This window comes from Zalophus californianus, chromosome 13, assembly GCF_009762305.2.
Source record: "Zalophus californianus isolate mZalCal1 chromosome 13, mZalCal1.pri.v2, whole genome shotgun sequence".
NCBI classification, from domain to species: Eukaryota; Metazoa; Chordata; class Mammalia; order Carnivora; family Otariidae; genus Zalophus; species Zalophus californianus.
This window is the reverse complement of record NC_045607.1, coordinates 8,754,763-8,775,364: the sequence shown is the minus strand read 5'-3', so window position 1 is coordinate 8,775,364 and position 20,602 is coordinate 8,754,763. Positions and strand designations below refer to the sequence as shown.

Below are 20,602 nucleotides of genomic sequence, written 5' to 3'. Positions count from 1 at the left end.
CCATGGGGCGGGGAGGTGCCCACACAGGGCCTTGAAGCGCAAGAAGGATTTTGCCAGACTCGTAAGGTGGACAGCGCTCCAGGCAGAGCTCAAGCAGCTGGATTTCTCTAGCAATCTGTCTACCAATCCCTGCTCCCCCGTGCTCGAGCTGTGCGTCTTGGGCAAGTTACCTCCCCTCTCTGCGCCTCAGTTTGCTCCTCGGCAAAATGGAGTCATTGGCAGAGACCTCTCCAAGTTGCCAGAGGCGGGGTCTGCGAAGCCCACCGGGCAGGTGCACACACAGTCGGCACTGGATAAATGCTGGGGGGGAACTGCTGCGGGCGCGGGGAAAGGGTTAAAGCCGGGCGCTTTTTAATTGTCAAATGACTGCGGGCGATTAGCGCTGGCAGCTTCCTCAATAATCGCTCTTCTCTGTACCTGCTGGGAGCTTAATTAAAAAACAAAGAGGCTCAATTTAAAGGCCATTACTATGCTAATGCGGCCGGGCGGGCGGTGATTAAGCGGCTCCGGCGGGCAGCGGGCGGCTGGGGCGGGGCGCGGGGCGATCAGTTACCCACTAAACGGCCGGGCAGGCGGCGGGGGGCCCGCGAGCGGCCGTATGCGGCAGTGCCCAGCCCGGGCGCCGGGCCCTGATCTGCGGGGCTCGCCCCTCGCCCGTCCTCCGCCGGCCCAGCCGAGGGCGGAGACCCAGGGAGGCGGTCTCCCAGCACCTCTTCTAACTCCCTACCAAAGGGTCCGGCTGTGGGTAGGAAATCATGCCAGCCACACCTCCAAGGGCTTCCTCTTCCAGAATTCCCCTCCTGCCTCCCACCGGCACTGAGTCCTGTTGGCTCTGGTGCCCCCACTTGTCGGCTTACTCTCCCAGGCCCCTCAGCTGGGGAACGTGTTCTGCCCATGCACTATGATTGTGTCCTGGCACCCACAGGTCTCAAGTCTCCCAAACCACTGGGGCATTTGCTCCCCTGTCCCCAACCACCTTCCCAACCTCCAGGAAGGCAGGAGAATGTGGTGGTCACCAGCCAGGCTAACCTCGGGTGAGGCCCTGGCTCTACCTGACCAGCTGGGTGACCTGTGTAAGGAAGGGTGACCGACCTGCCAGGTTGGTCATGAGGTCCACCTACACGTGAGGCCCCTACACATGGGGAGGGGCTACACGAGAAGCACTGAGCACACGGCTAGCCTGGTTCCTGTGAGTTTGACATTTAGTAGCAAAGTCTGTCAGGGTAGGTAGGGCTCAAAAACTTGACTGCACAGGTGTGGGGGCGGGATGGGGAGGGGTACTTAGCCCCAGATCTCGCAAGAGAGACTGGGCAGTGAGGTCCTCAGTGATTGGGCTGACAAAGTTATTGTTCTCTCTGGTTACATTAAGAGGAGCATAAAGTGGGGAATAAGGGAGGAGATGGCTCTTCTTGCCCAGGAGGCCCAAGCTGCTGGGTGTCAGGCTGTCCTTGCTATTTGGACAAACTCAGGCTTGTGACCGGAGTGTGGAAAACCAGCCACCAGAACCTGGGGGAAGGGGAGAAGTAACCAGGAGAGGGAGATGTCAGGGGAGGGGTCACTGTCTTTGAGTCTGTGAAGGGCAAGAAGGAGTACACTTAACCTATAGTGTCTCAGCTGAAGCTGGACATTTGCGCCCAGCCTAGTACACCCACAAAGCTGTCTTGACCCCATGGTTTTGACCCTGAGCATGTTTTCACTGACTGCCTGATAAAACGTGTGATCATAAGCTTTGGTGATTTTGTTGGTAACACGGAAAACCAGCCACCCTACGTGAGCCTGGGGGATATTTTAACTTGGTAAACTAACCGGTAGTAAATACAATTGACAACAGTGAAACTACCCATGGTAAAGGACTGTACAGATTAACTGAAAAGTCAGATCTCTACAATCAGTAAGATGCAATTCGAGCACAAACCTGATGGTAGAGCAAAACTTTATTGAAAATTTTTCATGGAAAATCATTTATCTCAATGAAAATAATTTCAGTAAAATAAAAACGGAAATGGAAAAAGTTGTAAATTATTTAACTGCACTAGAAAGAAAATTGATCAAAAAATTAAATTGCCTTAATGGAGGTTGTTCCAGAAAACACTTACTCAAAGGAAGTGTACCAGTGTCGTTATAACCCTAATTAAAATGCTGTGGTCTGTGTCCAGGGAGTCCAAATCCTTTGGGGTCAGAATGATGAGGCCAAAATGTCAGCCGGTCAGCGTTAGGCTGTCCAGCGGTGCCTTGGATTTCTCCTTCTGAGACCTCCTTTCTCCTGGAAAACCTTGTTCCCCGTCACACCAGGAGCTCACAGAGGGGAAGTGACCTTCTCTCTTCTCCCCCACTAATTCCTCATCACCTAGCACAGTGCAGGGTCATGGCGGGTGTCTGGTCAATGCTGACAGAATCAACAAGTCTTATAGCCAAAGCCTTAAAAGGCAGTTTCTGCTTTCAAGAGGAGGAGTCATGGCACAAGATTTGGCACTGAGCGAGTGCCTGAGTATGTGTGCAATGGTTGGATGGGTGCAGCGGATGGACAGGTGGGTGGCTGAGAGGGTGGCTGGATGGGCGATGGGTGGATAGTTGGGCAGGTGCTAGCTGGCTGGATAGGTGGATGGATAGATAGACAGACAGACAGATAGATAGACAGATAGATGATAGATAGATAGATAGATAGATAGAGGGATAGCAGGCTGAGTGGGTGGGTGGGCCTGTGGGTGGACGAGTAGGTGGAAACGAAAAAAACCTGATCTGTCTTCTTTAGCCCAACATTCAAGGCTTCCAGCCTGACCCTTCCCCTTTCTCACTTCCAACATGACTGACCCACTATCTCCCTATCCCTGAAAATGGTTCCTAACAGAGCCCAGACTCTGGAATCAGACACCCCCCCCCAAGTTCCCATCCCAGCCCTACCACTACCCCCTTTCAATCCTTTGCATTCTTTATGGCCCCTTCCTCCAGGAAGTCTTCCGTGACTCTTCCCTACCCCTCCCCACCCCAGTGGAGTTTGTACCTCAGCAGGCCCTGCCCTGGATCTGGCAGCCCTTCCTGGGCACACAGGAGTGGGCCTGGCCTATTCTGAACACTCAGGACCCTGGAGAGAAATCCAGAGGCCTCTGCATCCCGTGGTGTAGAGTCTCCCCTCTTTCACCAGCATGTCAGCCCCTCGCCTCTTTGTAACCTCCCAGCCCAGGTCATGGGCCCAACAGCTCTGAGCTGACAGCAAATGCAAAGCCGTTCCCAGTGGTGGACAGGGGAGGAGGAGGCTGCGGCAACAGAGGGCTTCAAGCGCAGGGAGGTCCAGGAAACCATGCAGTGAGGCAGGGAGAACGAGCAGGCGCTCTGGAGCCCAACATCCCAGCCGTGATCCCAGCTCTGACTCTGAGCGGTTGTGTTACCCTGAGAGCCACTTTCCTCCTTTGTGAAAAGGAAGTGGTGGTGCCTACCTGTGAGGGGTCTTATAGGAGAAGGGTCTGTGGGCAAATAAGGCACAGGGCCTGCTATGTAGGAAACAGTAGATTCTTAGTCATAGTAACAGTAGCAATGGCTGCTGGATTTGGCAGCCAGGTGCTGGTGACTCAGTGGGAGTGGGAGGAGGGAAGCTGGAATCAGCTCAGAGGGATCTGATAAGCCAGTGGGAGGAGAAGGTTTCTACTGTGAGCTCAGCATGGGGCCTGGCTCATAGTAGGTGCTCAATGAATGTTAGATGAATGAATGACTGAAAGAATCATCAAATGAATTCGTCAGTGAAGGGCAGAAAAAAGAGGGAAGAGCTTCAGCCCAAGGATTAATAAAGCAATACAGGTGGAGCCCTTAGCTTGGGGCCTCGCCTGGAGCCCACAGACCCTCTGATTGCTGCCCAGGCTAGAAGGCAGGAAAAGGGGCATGTGGGAGGATGCTCAGAGGAGGTGATGCTCTGCCTTCCACCTGCCCAGCCCTGCCATATTGTCTCTACCTGATGTCCCTGGGCGAGGTCTGATCCCCAGAGAAGCCACAGTACCCCCGATGGAAAAGAGCCTCCTGAGGCAGAGGCTGGGCCTTGCCTCTACCCACCGCAGGGGTCATAGCCCCAAAGGGGAGAGGCTAGTTATCAGGTGCCAAGCCACGTGCACACAGCAGCTTACTCTTAGGAGTGTATACGTGTGAGTGTGTGTGTGTGTATGTGTATTTTAGCAGCTTTCAAACAGTATCTCCAGCCTGGGCCTCTCTCTGAACTCCAGACTCCTATATACAGCTGCCCCTGGACGCATCCACATGGCTGTTAGAAGGCAAATCACATGTCACACGTGCAGAATTTCACCCGCCCCCCCCGCCATTCTCTCTTCCTCCACCTGGCTTTCCTCTCCATTTCGTTTAATGGCAGCTCTGTCCTGCCCATTGCCCAGGCATCCAAATCACATGTCCAGCCTTTCTCTGTCATCCTCTCGTGTCCCTGTCTACCTGTAAAACACATTCCAGCTCAGACCACTTCTCAGCACCTCCCTGGGTCTGAGCAGACATTATCTTTTGCCTGGATTATTGAGATAACCTCCCAACCCATCTCCCTGCTCCCACTCCCACTGATACACAGCTCTGCCTGAGAAATTTGGTTAAGATGTCAGATCAGATGCCCCCTCTGCTCAGAACCCTCACACAAAGCCAAAGCCCCACAAGATGTGCCTCCTGCTTCTATTTGCACATCCTAGCCCCCCCCCCCCGCCCCATCCCTGCTGCTCACCTGCTTTAGCAACAAGGGCCTCCTTGTCATTTCTCCCAACATCCCAGATCCGCTCAGCCTCAGGCCCTTTGCACTTGCTGCTCCCTCTGTTGGGATCCCCTCCCCCCCCCCCCCCCCCCCGCAGAGATTTCAGTAAGGCCTCTCACTGTTCTTTCTAAAACCCCTGGCCACCTGCATTGCCCTTACCCCTCCATTTTTCTTCATCATATTATCACCAGTTGTTACACTCTGTATGCTAGGGTTTTAACTTGCCTGTCCCCTCACCCATTAGAATGGAAGCTGGGGGTGAGGGTGGGGTTGGGGGTGGGGGTGGGAGGGACTGTCCATTTGCCTCACTGCTCTATTCCCAGCCTCCAGACAGTGCCTGGCACATAGTAGGCACTCCATAAACGTGTGTGGAGTCACGGGATGTGTGCCTGCCTGGCCAGGCTGGCCCCTGGATGGTACCCATGGCTCCCGGCTGTGCCCATCCCTCCCTGCCCCTGGCCCGTGACCTCCAGCCCTGGCCGCGGGCTCCTGACAGCGCCCCGGGCTGGATCAAAGGGCCTTGGAGCCGGCGGCCCCGCACAGCTGGGTCTGCGTGCCCGCAGGAAGCTCCGGGGCAGCCCTCGCTGCAGGCCCGGCCCGCAGAGAGGCCCTGCGAGGCCCACGCTCTGGAGGCCGCCGGTCCGAGCGCCCGGCCACGCCGCGCATTCCAGCCGCGTGATTGACGCGCGCACCGGGGCCCCTGCCTGCGGCTCCCGCCGCCCGCCTGGCCCGCCGCCGCCGCCGCATCAAAGCAGATGTTTGCAGCTGGTTTGAGTTGGATCCCCATCAACAGGCCCCTTTTTGTCTCAAAATAAAAAACAGCTACGCCCGGAATGATAAGGACGCGGCAGGCACGTGGGGGAGATGTCAACGAGTCGGGGCGGGAGGAGGCCGGGCAGCTCCCTCTGTCTGCTCTCACCCCATCAGCTCCTCCAAGTGACAGGCAAACGCTAGCAGGAGCAGCTGGGCCCCCACGAGTGTCTAGGGTTCTGTTCCCTGGGCCCCTGTGAACTCCAGCTTATCACTCGACCACATCATCACAGAAAGCCCAGCCCTAGACCGTGATATGTTGGCCACCGTTTGGAGCACTAAGAGTGTAGGAGCCCGCCCTAAGTGCTCTGCGACCATGCCATCCTGGGATCCTCGCCACCAGCCTATGAAAGCTAAACACATCACAGTGAATACCTGTAAGGTGGGGACTGCACTCCTTGCCCCAAGGTCAGTTAGTGAGAGGCGGAGCTGGGATGCAGACTCTTTACACCATCCTTCTTTTTCTTTTTTTTTTTTTTTAAGATTTTATTTATTCATTTGAGAGAGAGAGAGAGACAAGCAAGGAGAGAGGCAGAGGGAGAGGGAGAAGCAGACTCCCCGCCGAGCAGGGAGCCTGATGTGGGACTCATCCCAGGACTCTGGGATCATGACCTGAGCCGAAGGCGGATGTTTAACCATCTGAGCCACCCAGGCGCCCCTACACCATTCTTTCTGACTCCAGAACCAGCTTCTTAATTATGTGGCATGTCACCTTTCCCAGGAAGTCCCCAGCTCTCTTCCAGATTGACTGTCATGATTTTCTGTGCCCCCCAGGTGTAGCCTGTCAAAGCACATGTCATGCTATGCCAGCCCCCATGGGACCAGATTTGGCCCCACTCTGTCCCTCAAGCATCTTGCACGAGCCTGTTTGGGAGTCAGCCTCCATGGGTGTTTGCTGGGTGAGCAGGAGAAGGTAGAGCCAGAGGGACGGAGGGCTGCGGTTCCCTCCCCATGGAGGGAATGTGTCCAAGGACTGTGGGACTTGGGCCCAGAGAGACCCTAAAGGAAGCCGGGAGCAAATCTTCCTGATCCCCAGTATGGCCCTGGGCAAGAATCTGACGGAAACCTGTGCCTCAGAGGCACAGCCAGACCCCGTGATGTGATCGGGGGCTTCACATCATGAAGTTGGAGGTGAGGAGAGACGGTTCCAGAGCCTGTGTACCGGCACGATGGTGAGACTCAGACTGGGGACGGAGTGGGTTGTGCACCTGGCAGGATGCCCTCTGTGCCTGGCACTGGGCTAGACCCTCCCACACAGGCGAAAAGTCAGCGGGTTCTCAGTCACCAGGTGAGGGAAGATCAGCACTCCCTTTTCATTTTTTTTAATTTTTTTTAAGATTTTATTTATTTATTTGAGAGAGAGAGAGAACGAGAGAGCACATGAGAGGGGGGAGGGTCAAGGGAGAAGCAGACTCCCTGCCGAGCAGGGAGCCCGATGCGGGACTCCATCCAGGGACTCCATCCAGGGACTCCAGGATCATGACCTGAGCCGAAGGCAGTCGCTTAACCAACTGAGCCACCCAGGCGCCCAGCACTCCCTTTTTATAAAAGAGGAAACTGAGGCTCAAGAAAAGGATGTGAGGGGCGCCTGGGTGGCTTAGTTGGTTGAGCGTCCAACTCTTGATTTCGGCTCAGGTCATGATCTCAGGGTCCTGGGATCAAGCCCCACGTCGGGCTCTGGGCTCATCGGGGAGTCTGCTTAAGATTCTCTCTTTTCTTCTCCCTGCGCCCTCTTTCTCTCTCTCAAATAAATAAATAAATCTTAAAAAGGGGGGAGGGATGTGAATGACCCAGGGCCACATAGCTGGTGCTGGAGATGTAGAAAGTGCACCTATAAGCCCAGGGGGCTGACAGAAAGCTCTTGATGAGCAGGAGAAGGGACAGAGAATGGACTGGTTCACCTTGATCCAGGTGTCCAGGCCTGACCCAGTCACCTATGGCCAGGGGAGTCACTGAGTTAGCAACGTGGCCCTCCCACCCCGGGGGCTTTCCCTGCGTGCTAGAGATGAGGGTGCAGTTGGAACCCAGCCCGACAGGAGGTGTGTAAAGAACTTAAGCGAGATACAAGTTAGGAATTGGCCTCCAGGTTGTATCTCCGTGAAGGGGGCCATGGGCCAAGAGCGGTGAGTTCGTTTATCTTGCGACCTGGTGGCCTTCTTAAACTCCTAGAAGCAGAATGGCCGGTGTTCTCTTGCCCTACCTGGCTGCCTATTTCATTTCTCACAAGGTTATTCACTCATTCATCAGACACTCACTGGTCGCCTCCTCAATGCCAGAACCCAGCGTGGGAGGTGTGTGTGTGAATCAGACCCCGTTTCTGATTTTTAGGTCAGTGAGGGCTTCAGACACACAAGTATCTGGGTCTCAGGGAAGGCTTCACGGAGGAGTTTACCCTTGAATTGGGTCTTGAACGTGAAGTCCGACAAGAAGCAAAAGAAAGGGGGTGAGAAGACAGGCAGGTGGAATTTTAAATGTTAAGGGGGCAGGAAGGGCTGGCTGTTTTCAGGGAGCAGTGAGAGGCCTGGCGGCTGGAGCAGAGGGTCTGAGACCGGGTGTGTCCGCGCTGGAGTGAGCCCTTGAGTGCCATAATGAGGTCTTTGGGCTTATCCCGAAAGTGGTGGGCGCTCTTGGACTGAGGCCCCGGTGGGGGGCTCCATGAACTGTAAGGTGCAGCCATGGGCTATGGGAATGGCAGTACAGTGAGGAGGAGACAGAGGAGCTTCCACTCAGCGAGGACGGGGAACAGGTGCCAGTAGTTTTGAAGAGATGATGACAGCAATCATGGTGCCTACTTACTACGCCTGCCTCGTGGTGCCCAGCCAGTATCCCCATTGAACAGAGGGGGCCGCTGAGGCTCAGAGACAAGGGGCCTGTGTATTGTTCCTGTGCTAGGAAGGGACAGAGCCACGATTCCAAGCCTAGGGCATGCTTATGGGCTCAAAAACCCACAGGGAGAGGCAGGAGGGTCCCCAGGACATTAGGAAGCCAATTTTATTGGAGGTAAAAGAATCAGACCTAGAGGGGCGCCTGGGTGGCTCAGTCGGTTAAGAGTCTGCCTTTGGCTCAGGTCATGATCTCAGGGTCCTGGGATCGAGCCCCATATCGGGCTCCCTGCTCGGCGGGGAGTTTGCCTCTCCCTCTCTCTCTGACCCTCCTCCACGTGTGCTCTCTCTCTCTGTCTCAAATAAATCAATAAAATCTTATAAAAAAAAAAAAGAATCAGACGTAAGCATTACCTGTCTGCAGTTGTCAGTGGCTTAAGAGAAATTAATTAATCAGATTTGTAATCCATGTTCAAATGCTCCAGAAAAAAAATGGGTTTTCAGAGTTTTGTTTATTAGCTTTATGAGTTTAATAAATTGAGCATTAAACAAACCAATAAAAACTCAGAGGAGACAGAGATGTGTCCTCATGGCTGGGGACTCTTCACAGGAAGGACATCCCTAGAAAGGGAATTTCTTACTCCAAAATCACAGATGATCCTGGGGGAGGGAGGATGGGTTTGTGACGGGGAGGTGTTCAGTTTGGTTTAAGAAAAACCCACTCAGCTGCACCTACTGGGTGTTGGGCTTATGCTGAGCAATCAGAAATTGGGCGTTCAGAGCCTTGAGGACAGACAGACCTGGGCACGGTACCCCCAGCAAAGGACAAGGGTGATTGGTGGGCAGAGAAATACTTGGATGCACAGAGCAGGGAGAGGGTATATGGTGGTGCTGCTATGTGACCTTGAACCTGCCCTCTGCACTTTGGTGTCCTCATCTGTAAAATGGGAATGGAAACAGTGTCTTCCATTTAGGGTTCTTTGCGGACTTAATGAGGTGATGCAGGTGATGATAATTGAGCTCAGTAACATTAGTGAGACGGACAGACACACAGAGAATTGAGCCAGGAGTGCTTGGTCTAGTTCAGGCCAGACAGAAGCTAGACGGACCCAGAACCCAGGGTGGTCATGAGGGGGATGCTTGGTTGGGACCTGTAAACCTGGTGTCACTCCTGCACCCAAGAGTGACGGAGACCCCAGTGAGGGTGATCTAGAAGGGCAATAAAAGAAGAGAAAGGCAGCTCCGTGGGGTGCCTTCTCCATGCCCGGCACAGTGCCAAGGGCTTTGCATGCAGAAGGCCCTTCCAACAACCCTGTAGGAAGGTACCACCAGTCCCATTTCATAGATGAAGAAACTGAGGCTCAGAGAGGTTAAATGGCCTGACCAAAGTCACACAGGGACAAAGTTATGGAGTCAGGATGGAACCCTGGGCTGCCAGTTCCAGCGTCCCCCACACACTGCTCTCCTGCAGGTGGCACTGCCTTCCCGGGGCAGGGGGTGGGTGCTCCCGCCAGACCAGGCTGGGGGTAGGGACCCACCTGCCCTTCCTCACAGGTGGAATAGTCTGTATTGGTTGGTTCAGCATTCATTGCACAAACGTTTGCCGCTCACCTTTGTGTGTCTGGGACCTTGTGCTCAGCTCCGAAGATAGAGGTGGAAGATAGAGGAAGAAGAGGGAAAAGTGGACCTGGAAACAGGGAAAGTGGATTCCATAATGGAGAGGAGATGTGAGGATGGGGAACTCAGCGAGAAGAAGTCTAAGACTGGAGAGGAGAAGGAGGGGACTTCCTGGAGGAAGGGATATCCAAGCTGAATCCTTCAGAATAAGCAGGTGTTTGGCTGTCAAAGGTTGAGGGTGGAGGAATGGTGTTCTAGACACTAGGGACAGCAGGAGGAAAGGCTTGGCGGTTTACATGGAGATGCGGGGAGGGGGGGGCGGGGGGAGGCTTGCCAGCAACCTGTATGCCTGTGGTGTGGCCATGAAACTGCCCTCTGGATCTGGAGCTCTTGGAGGAGCTGGACCAGGGGATTGGCACCGAGGGGTGCCAGGCAGCTGGAGGGGAAGCCACAGGGGGCTTCCTTCCCCACCATCCCTCGACCTCAAGTGTGGGAAGCAGAAACACATCCATCTGGAACGCCCAGCACAATTCTGGGGAGTTGGGACTACTGTCCCCATCTTACAGATGAGGACACAGACTCAGACTTGCCCAAGGTCACAGAGCCAGTGAGTGGCTGAGTCAGGATTGAGATCATGACCTGGGCTCCAAATCCAGTGCCTTGGATGCTGGCAGGGCCTTTTGCATCAGGCTCCAGGGCCCCTGCGGGGCAGGAAGGCTCGGAGCTCCCCAGCCTGAGCAACTTTGTCTCTGGTCAGTACTTGCAGCTTCTGTGCAGCATTCCTGGAGAGGCCCACTCCTGGCCTCAAAGGGCCTGCCTAGCTTACTGACCTCTCCCTCTGTGCTCACTGCTTTACACTGACAACTCGCTGCCTCTTCACATGGAGAAGCAGGCAGTGTTGTTGAGCCCATTATACAGATAAGTCAGCTGAGGCTCAGAGAGAGGAAATTACTTGTCCAGTCACTAGCCAGGGAGTGGTGGAACCAGGCATTGAACTCAAGCCCTTCCAGTCCCAGTGCCACTCCCCGTGGCTGGGCCTGCTTCTCAGTGGTGGGTTCCACAAGCCCTTCTCGACGGGAGGGGTTGAGGAGGGAGGGGGCTGGCAGAGAGGAGGGGACCCCGCTGGCACCCCCAAGCCCCTCCCACACATGCGCTCGTCGCGCTCACCCCAGCTCCATAGACAAAGGCAGCCCCATAATTGGGAGTATTTCATGCATCCCCCCCCCCGATGTTTTATTGGGTGGAGAGATGCTTGGAGACCAAGCGGATGGCACATTCCGTTTATAAAGTGTGCGCAGTTTGTTTTATATCCCAAGTTTTTGCAATCTAGATAACAGATGACGCCCCGAGTGGCTGGCACTGCCTCCGTAATGGCGGCACCGAGCCTTTGGAGAAGTATTAATAATAGATTGTGTTGATGAGTTTGGAGAAAGTAGCAATCGACCCCCTGCTGCCAAGGCATTAGCACGGCTGTTCCGAATGCAGCCTGCATGGTGGCAGGCGCCTGCAAATGCAGGTCACCCCTCCCACTGCCCCCCTCCCCTACCTAAGAGAGCTTCCTCTCCAGGAGCCGCTCCGAGGTGCGCTGACCCCGGCCTGGGCCCCTGGCCCCGCCAGGCTGGCACAGAGATCAGCCAGTGCCTGTCTGCTCATGGGCCACTGAGGCCGGGCTGCAGACCTTAGGGTGGCACCTAGATCAGGAGGTAGGAGTGTGGGGAGGGGACAGAGGGGCGGGGGCGGGGGGTGGCAGGTAGAGAAGGCAGACGCATCCTCCGTGTCAGAGCATCAAGTTCTGGAAACCTGGCTCCTTCCCCAGTCCCTTGGCAGAGCTGGACAGCCAGCCAGATTCCTAGGGGCCTCTGCCAAAGGCTGCTGTGGACAGTTGGGTAGGTTGTACCTCGAACAAAGTTATCCAGCCAAAGGGCCAAATCGGAGCTGAAATCCGGCTCACGTTCCCCTTGCAAAGCCATGCACTATGTGGGCTAGCAGGGTCGAGCTGACAGCCGGCCTTAGCCTCAGCCCACCCCAAGCCTTCACTCACCTGCTTTGCAAACACTCACCGAGGTCTTTTTGGGGGTCAGGTAGAGCCAGGCCCTGCCCTGTGGAACCCCTGCAGAATTGGAAGCTGACAGGGGCATGTGCTGTCACTGATGTGATGCTTATGCACCAAGGTACAGGCTCAGTATCATCGAATCCTGACAACAGCCCTTAGGGGGAGGTCCTGTTGACATCCCCATTTCACAGTAGAGGAACCTGAGGCCCGGGGGAAGCTCAGGTGAGCATACAGGGGGCCACTTCCCCCTGACTGGGGCATCAAAGAAGCCTTCCCAGAGGAGGTGGCATTAGAGTTGGGTACTGCAGGATGAGTAGGAGCCTCCTTGTTAGATAGAGGCGGATGGCAGGGGTTGCTGGGGATGCCCCCAATTTGAGCGCCCCGGCCGGTGCCAGGGCAGCAGGCAGAGCTCAGATCGGCCCTGTCCACCGCGCCCCACTAGCTCGTCGTGGGCGGCGCTGATGGCAGCCCCGGGAAGGGAGGCAGGCCGAGTGCCTTGCATTTATGGCCATTTCTGTTCCAGAACCGATTAGTAGAGAATTGCAGCTGTAATCTGTGCCTGTGATGGCGGGCCATAAAGAGGGATGGGATGCGCACAGCGCTCCCAAGGTGGCGCCCGCAGACGTGGCCCAGGGACGTGGGGAATGAAAAATGGTTTTAATTCCCTCCCAGCAGCAATAATTTGATTCTTCATAAATTTTTCCATCAAAGTGTTGTTGAGGCTGAGTTCCCACAGAGCAGGGCACGTGACTGGGAGGGGGGAGCCAGGGGGGAGCGGTCAGTAGGTGAGGGCAGAGGAGGGGGCATGCTGCTCAGACCCTTCTGCACACACGCTCGCTGGAGGCAGGGACACCCCCCGCCAGGCTTTGTCTCCAGAGATGGAAGATGGATCCTGTTTGTCATGCAGGGGCTGGAGCAGGCCCAGGCTCCCAGTCGGCCCCATCACTTACTACCACGTGACCCCGAGCAAGTGACTTCGCCTCTCGGTACCTCAGTTTCCTTATCTCTAAGATGGGGTTAACGTTCATCACTGTCTCATCTGGTCGTTGCAAGGATTAAATGCACTTCTGCCTGCAGAGTGCTTAGAGCCGTGCCTGGCTCTCTGTCCGTGCTCAGTAAATGTCTGCGCGTGGTAAAGGTACTTAAGCCGAAATGAGGGATAATCAGTAGGGGTTAGCCCAGCCACGGGGCAGAAAAAGAACATGCTGAAGGGCCAGTGGGAAGGAGCTCTGGAGAAACCACAGGCTGTTCCATCGGGCCACAGCCTGTGGGAGCAAAGACAGGAAGGGTGTGAAGAGCCTTGAGGCACCAAGGAGTCATGGAAGAGTCTGGAGCAGGGGAGAAGTGTGAGCAGAGGTGTGTTTTAGACAGCTTCCTCTGGCTCTCATCCTGGAGGGTGAACTGAAGGGTTAGAGGAGCCAGGAGCCCAGGAAGGGGACTGGGGCAGGCGCTCAGGCAGGAGAGGAGCGGCCCAGCCTGGGCGGTGGGCTGGACAGGGCTCAGGATTGCTTGGGTGGGTGGGAGGGGGGGGGAGCAGAGAGGAGGCGGAGCAGTTCCTGGAGTGAGGGGAGATGGGACCAGGGGGTCGCCTGCCCTTCTCAGCCCCAGAACCCACTGGGCGTCTGGGGAAAGTTGAGGCTGACCTTGTGCTCTGCCCTCTAGTGGCCACGGTGTCTCTGAGCAGGAAGGGCCCTGAGCTGATACACCCAGGAGAGGGCACCTCTGGGCAGGATGCCCAGCACCCACTCTTGGGCCACCAGGGCCCTGGGGCGCCAGAAGAGTAGGGCCAGGGACCCTCCTACTGTCTGGCTCTGAGCCCAGGGTGGGCCTCTCCTACCTGGGGTGGAAGGTCAGGGTGGTAGGAGGAAGACGACCTTGGTGGACCCCCGAGCCGAGCCAATGCGCCCACCCTGTGCACCTGCAGGCTCTTCGCAGCCAAGTGCAGCGGCTGCATGGAGAAGATCGCCCCCACGGAGTTCGTGATGCGGGCGCTGGAATGTGTGTACCACCTGGGCTGCTTCTGCTGCTGCGTGTGTGAGCGGCAGCTACGCAAGGGCGACGAGTTCGTGCTCAAGGAGGGTCAGCTGCTGTGCAAGGGTGACTACGAGAAGGAGAAGGACCTGCTCAGCTCCGTGAGTCCCGACGAGTCCGACTCTGGTGAGCCATGGCTGGAGTTGGGGGGCAGCCGGGGGACGGGGAGGGGGCCCTGCTGGAGAAGCCCGATCCTGACCCCGGGACCTGAGCTACGTCCAGACATCCGACGCCCATGGCCCTGATGTGTTCACACGCATGTGTGCAGGTGCACACGGACACCGATGTGTGCACGCCCCCAGGCACACAAATGCTCGTGCGGACACTGCCACTGAGGCACGCATGCTCACGCACCAGCGTACGTGCATGGGACCACAGATGTACACACACAAGCACACACGATGCGTTGTGTGGATACCCGTGCCCAGCAGCACATATGCACGGACACAGGTACATCTGTAGACGTGTGCTGAGATGCCCAAGCACGCACGAACCCACATGTGCGCGCACACTTAAACACACGTACCTGTGCACACATGACCCAGCTCACACATCATATATGCACTGAGCAGCTATGCATATGGCCACACACATGTTTATCCACATGCTCGCATGGACTGCGGTTTAGACACATGCGCACACACGCGTACCTCGCCCTCCCTTCGCCTTGCTGTGGCCCCCTCCGGGGCATGGCCCCCCAGCTGTCTCTGCCTGCCCCAGGTCTGCAGGCTGCTGGTGGCCAAGAGGCAAGGCTCTGACACATTCTTCAGCAGCCTGAGCTCTTCCGTTTCCCGGCTGGGGGTTGGGGAGGAACCGGAGCCTTCTGTGGTGGAGGCAAAGACCCCCTTTTCCAGGATGAAGGCACCTCTCTACTCTGCTCCAGCCCCCAAAAGGACTGTGCCAGCTTAGAGGCCTCCTGGCAGAAGGGCGGGTACAGCGAGGAATGAGTCTTAGAAAGGAAAAGCCAGGGAGAAGGCTGGGGCCCTGTCATTCCCGGATAGTGGGGAAGGACTGGCGCAGAGGGCTTGGAGAGGAGATGCGCTGGTCTTCTGAGCCCTTTGGGGTAACCTAGAGCCCGCGGTCACAGGACCTGCCCATCTGCAAGAGCTTTGTCACCGTCGGGGCCCTGGGAGGAAGCAGTGAGCTCCCCATCTGTCCATCCCTCTGTCCACCCATGGGCCAGGGCACCGTGGTGGCTGCCTGGACTCGTATGGCAGGGCAGACACTGGCCAGGTGCCACTGGCCCATTCATAGCAGGGGGCGGAGGTCTCGGAGGGAGGAGACCCACCCCCGGGGCTCTGAGGAAGATGGGCCTGGGAAAAGGAGACCAGTTCAGACTTGGGGGCAGCGGGAGGGGCACAGTGTCTGCCTGGGGCTGGCATCTCTAAGACCCACAGTTCTGGGGCATGAAAGTGGCCGTGTGTGCATGGTGGGCATGGGTGTGTCTGGGGGGGAAGACATACGCTTCTGCGTCGTGTGTGTGCGCTCGCACGCGCGCGCGTGTGTGTGCAGGTGTGCTCTCGCCTGTGTGTCCCCACCTGTGAGCATGCACCTGTGTGCGCGTGAATACGTCTGTGAGCGGCGTGTGCGCAGTCCCATGCGGGCTCATGTGCCGTGCGCATGTGCGTGTGTCCGTGGTTGAGTGTGTAACTGTGTGTGTGGCGTGCGTGCCACCGTCATGTCTGATGGGTATGAGGATGTCTCGGGGCATGTGTTCGCCTGACAGTTCTTAGTCCCCGGAAGCTTCCAAGACAGAAGGCTCCCTGGAGTGTCCTCGCTGGGCCGGGGGACCCGCTGGCCCTGGGCTGGTGCAGCGGGAGCCAGTTTTCTCAAGGGCTGACATGCTGCCCTGGGGTCTCCCGAGTGCCGGGGGCCGGTGTTGGCAGGAGGTGACGGGGTCCCGCCAGGCAACGGATGGCCTCAGGGTACGAGGCTGACGGGCCGGGTGTGTCCTCCCACAGTGAAGAGTGAGGACGAGGACGGGGACCTGAAGCCGGCCAAGGGGCAGGGCAGCCAGAGTAAAGGCAGTGGGGACGACGGGAAGGACCCCCGGAGGCCCAAGCGACCCCGGACCATCCTCACTACACAGCAACGAAGAGCCTTCAAGGCCTCCTTTGAGGTGTCGTCCAAGCCCTGCCGCAAGGTGAGGGGCCGCGGGGCTGGGGCGGGGCTGACCCCCCACACCCGCCGCCTTCCCAGACAGTGCCCCCCACTCTTGCCGGGGACGGGGGGCCTCCCTCCCCCTCCCGCCCCCCAACCCCTCAGTCCCCCCAAACCACCGCCCCCCTGGCCGGCTGCTCCGCCCTCCCCCCCCCCCCCCCCCCCCCGCCTGATCCGTGTCCCTCCACCGGGCAGGTCCGCGAGACGCTGGCGGCAGAGACGGGCCTCAGCGTGCGTGTGGTCCAGGTCTGGTTTCAGAACCAAAGAGCCAAGGTGAGAGGCCACGTGTCACCCCCCGCTGGGCAGGGCTGGGGGCTGGGGGGTTGTGTGCAGGCAGAAGACAGGGTCCCGCTGGAGGGGCCGGGGCCGACCGGGGGCAGGGAGGTGGGGACTGGCACGACGTGTGTCCCCTACAGATGAAGAAGTTGGCGCGGCGGCACCAGCAGCAGCAGGAGCAGCAGAACTCGCAGCGGCTGGGCCAAGGTGAGCCGGGACCAGGGCGACAGGGCCCGGGCTCAGCCTCTGGAAACAACACCCCCCACCCCCACCCCCGAGCCCCGGACCCCTTCCACCAGGGCCGTCAGGGCTCTGGGAGCTGCCGCCACGGAACCTGCCAGGATGGAGAGAGGCAGTGGGGACCACGGGCGGGGCCCGGGAGGAGAGATGGCGGCATGGGCTGCCCAGAAGGGTGGCAGAATTTTCGCCCCTGGGGCGCCTGGCTGGGTCAGTTGGTGGAGCGTGCGACTCTTGATCTCAGCGTCAGGAGTTCAAGCCCCGCGTTTGGCGTAGAGCTTACTTAGAAAACAAAAATAGAAACACCTGCAACCGTCTCCCACCCTCACGGTGTGTTAGGCACGGTTGTCACCACTGGCCATGCTCCGCCTCACGGAATGCCCACCGATTCCGGAGGGGAAGGGCATTGTCACAGCCCGTTTCACAGCCAAGGAGGCTGAGACTCAGACCAGAGGACTGACTTACTGGGATCCCGCAGCTAGTAAGGGGCAAAGCCGGCCTCGGCCCCACGTGTGGCGCCCCAAGCCCGTGGTTTTAACATGACCATACCTACACCCCACGGCCCACAATAGAATTCAGCAGAAATCTCCAGAGAGTCTCTGCAGGGTTTTGCGGAGTTCAGGGTGGGCTCCTGCTGGGTGGCAAGGAGCCAGTTTGAGGGGCGGCAGCCAGGCCCCCGAACACTGGGCTTTGCCAAAATCCTGTTACCACTTCTTGGGCCGGCGGGTGGGGGGAGGGGGGAGGCTGGCCTCCCAAGCGCTGTGGGGACATTGAGCCTTAAAGGGAGGGCACAGGGAGCTTCTTGGGACTGCCCAAGAGGAGTGGGGGCCCCAGGGCTGCCTGTTCCCAGGTGAGACGGGGGCTCTGGGGCAGGTGCCAGGGCACTGATGGGCAGCGCTGCCTTCTCCTCAGGGCTCGGGGCCAGGCCCGTGTGCCTGGCTGCACCGGAGCCTTGGAGCCCAGTTCTTTTTGCCCCCACTGCTCCCTTTTCCTAAGACAGCCTGGCCTCCTGGGGCTGTGGCCACTGTCTCTGGTCGCCCAGCCACCTCCCGTGTTCCTAGCTGCCTCTGAGAATGTTCCACAGTCCCCCTTGAGCTCATCACAGCCCTTACAGTACTCCATACACCAGCCCCTGCTACCACGTTCACACAACACCCTCTGCTTCTCCCCACCCCATCTCAGCAAATGGCACCCTGGGAGTCACCTCTGACCCTTCCTGTCCTCCATTCACTATGTCTGCTCAGTTGCCAAGTAGGGCAGTGGTTGCCGGTCCTGTGTCCCTCATGCCCCCCCCAGGAGTTGTCATTCCCACACCCACCTGCATAGGGACCCCAGCCCCTGCCTCAATTTCCTCAGTGGTCCCTGCCTTCAGCCTCCGCCCTACCATCTTCCTCCACAGCCTCTCCCGGCTAAGACCCTCTGGGGACTTCCTACAGCCTCAGGGAGAACCACACTGAGCTCAGGCCCCCCAGGGGACCATCTTCTTCCCCACCCCTGGCCATCTCTCATCCTCACACTATAGCCCCATGCACGGGGCTCCCTGCTCCCCCTGGCTAGTTTCTCCCCTCCCTGCCTTTGCTGCCTGCGGCAGGGCACGCCTGCCCCCTGACATGGTTGAACCCCTGCTGCTTCTTTAAGTAACATGGAGTCAGGGGGTCCCTTCCTCCAGGAAGTCTTCCCTGAGCCTCTTTGGCCTGGGCCGCACCTTGATGCTCCCAGACACAGGGAGCTCATTGCACCCACATGTTGAATCTTTACTGCCCGCTTAGGGTCTGTGTCCCCCAGGCAGTGAGCGTCTGGAGGGCAGGGCCACTGGAGGAAGGGAGGAGGCGAGGAGGGCAGGTCTCTGGCTTTCGATAAACTGATTCCTGAAGAGGAGCTGGAGGGTGTGTCTGGGGAGAGGGGCCGGGGGCCAGATACCTGGGTTCAGTGGCCTGAATCACTGTAGGCAGCCTGGGGAAGTCCAGAGGCAGGCAGAGTCAGGGGGACTGCAGTGGGCCCCGTGGCCTAGGGCGCCACGTGGGAGGTCAGCGGGAACTCCTGAGGTACGTCCGGGAGGGCTCCCCGGGGGCGGGCTGGGCTCCAGGACAGGGTGGACAGGGCCGGTCAGTGAAGGTGTGCTCTGTCCCCAGAGGTCCTGTCGAGTCGCATGGAGGGCATGATGGCCTCCTACACGCCGCTGGCCCCACCGCAACAGCAGATCGTGGCCATGGAGCAGAGTCCCTACGGCAGCAGCGACCCCTTCCAGCAGGGCCTCACGCCGCCCCAAATGCCAGGTGACCACATGAACCCCTATGGTAAGCCGCCCCGCCCCCTGCGCACCCCAGCACCGCCCCCGCCCGCTGCCTGACCCGGCAGGCCTGGGGCCAGGACGGCCACATCCCGCCCCAGGGCCCAGGCAGGCCCCGCCCACACAGCCCTGCTGCTGCCCGACGAGGCCCCGCCCGCCGCCCTCAGCACCTCTGGCCCCGGGGGCCGCCGCCGCAGGTCATCCCGTCCCTCCTCACCTCTGGCCACACAGCCTGAAGGGCTGACAGCCCCGCCCCCCGGAGCTCCTGCCTGCCCCGGCTCCTGACACCCCCTCTGCCCTCAGGGAACGACTCCATCTTCCACGACATCGACAGCGATACCTCCTTAACCAGCCTCAGTGACTGCTTCCTGGGCTCCTCGGATGTGGGCTCCCTGCAGGCCCGTGTGGGGAACCCCATCGACCGGCTCTACTCCATGCAGAGTTCCTACTTCGCCTCCTGAGAGCCAGCCGGCCGCATGGACGCTTGCGCCAGGGTCCTGGGGTGGGCCTGCGGCCGCCGCACCCACCCCACCGCCCGCACAGACTACACACAGCCATACGGTGCCCTTGCCCTGGGCCAGCCGGGCAGGCAGATGGGCGCAGCCTGGGCAGGGCCGCGTCCTGCCCACAGAGACCGTGTCACCCCAGGGACCCAGAGTTTCGGAAAGCCACTCGCCTCCCAGCCCCACCTCGGCCTCCATCGCCTCCTTCTCCCTACCCATCTCTTTTTTGGGAAGCTTAAATTCTCTCTATTTTTTTAAACGTCCTCTCTGTGTCCAGCCAACCTCCAGGGGCCGGGCCTAGCCCCAGGCAGGGCCCCCACCGCCCCCATCCCCCCCACCACCGCATGCCCCAAGGCGATGATGTTGTGTGCGGTGCCTGTTACCTTTGAGGAGCTGGTGCCCAGCTCCCCCACCTCCGCCAGCCTGGGTTCACCCGTCCCAGTCCGAACCTGGAACAGAAGTGGGGAAGAGTCTGGCAGGTGTGCCAAGCCCACCTCGGCTCTGCCCTGAGGGGGAGTCCCTGGCGGGGGGACAGACTGAGCCTCACTTGCAAACGCATGCACACTCGAAGGCACACCCATGCGGATAAGCACACAGGTACATAGACAAGCTAAAGAGACACAGAGGCGCTCTGTGGGCCAGCCCTGCCACGTCAGGAAGGGGAAAGAGGCCAGAGCGGGGCAGGGACCCCCTCTTCTTACAGCAATAGGGGAGAAGGAAGGAGGGGAGGGAGGGGAGAGTTTGGGGCTTGAAACACACGGACCCAGATGTATCCTAGCCTCAGCCTAAATGGGCCTGCCTGAGGAGGCAGGGCAGGAACAGAGCCCCCAGAACCAGATAGGACAAATGGCAGAACCTCCAGGGGGAAAGGGACCCTCCCAAGTCACCCACGTGGCACATCATCTGAAGTTTGGCCCCCTCTGCCTCGCACACCTCCAGCAGCGAGGAGCCCGCTGCTTCATCGGGCCCCGGGTCAGCTGCCGTTCTCTGCTGATTTTGCCTCTGCCTCTTTGAGCCCCGAGTCTTCACTTCTCAAAGCCAGGCTCTTCCAGTTTCTCCAGCTCTTTCTCT

At 58.6% G+C, this 20,602-nt stretch overlaps 1 protein-coding gene across 1 annotated transcript in view; it reads left to right on the top strand.

Moving 5' to 3' along the window:
* LMX1B (LIM homeobox transcription factor 1 beta) overlaps window positions 1–20,209 on the top strand; it is an 81,026-nt gene extending 60,817 nt beyond the window's left edge. The window contains exons 6-11 of the mRNA XM_027614701.1: window positions 13,959–14,191; window positions 16,027–16,208; window positions 16,421–16,498; window positions 16,642–16,708; window positions 18,871–19,035; window positions 19,332–20,209. Coding sequence (XP_027470502.1) covers window positions 13,959–14,191; window positions 16,027–16,208; window positions 16,421–16,498; window positions 16,642–16,708; window positions 18,871–19,035; window positions 19,332–19,489 — 883 coding nt within the window. The 3' untranslated portion in view covers window positions 19,490–20,209. The remainder of the gene's footprint in view (window positions 1–13,958; window positions 14,192–16,026; window positions 16,209–16,420; window positions 16,499–16,641; window positions 16,709–18,870; window positions 19,036–19,331) is intronic.
* The last annotated feature ends 393 nt before the right edge of the window (window positions 20,210–20,602 follow it).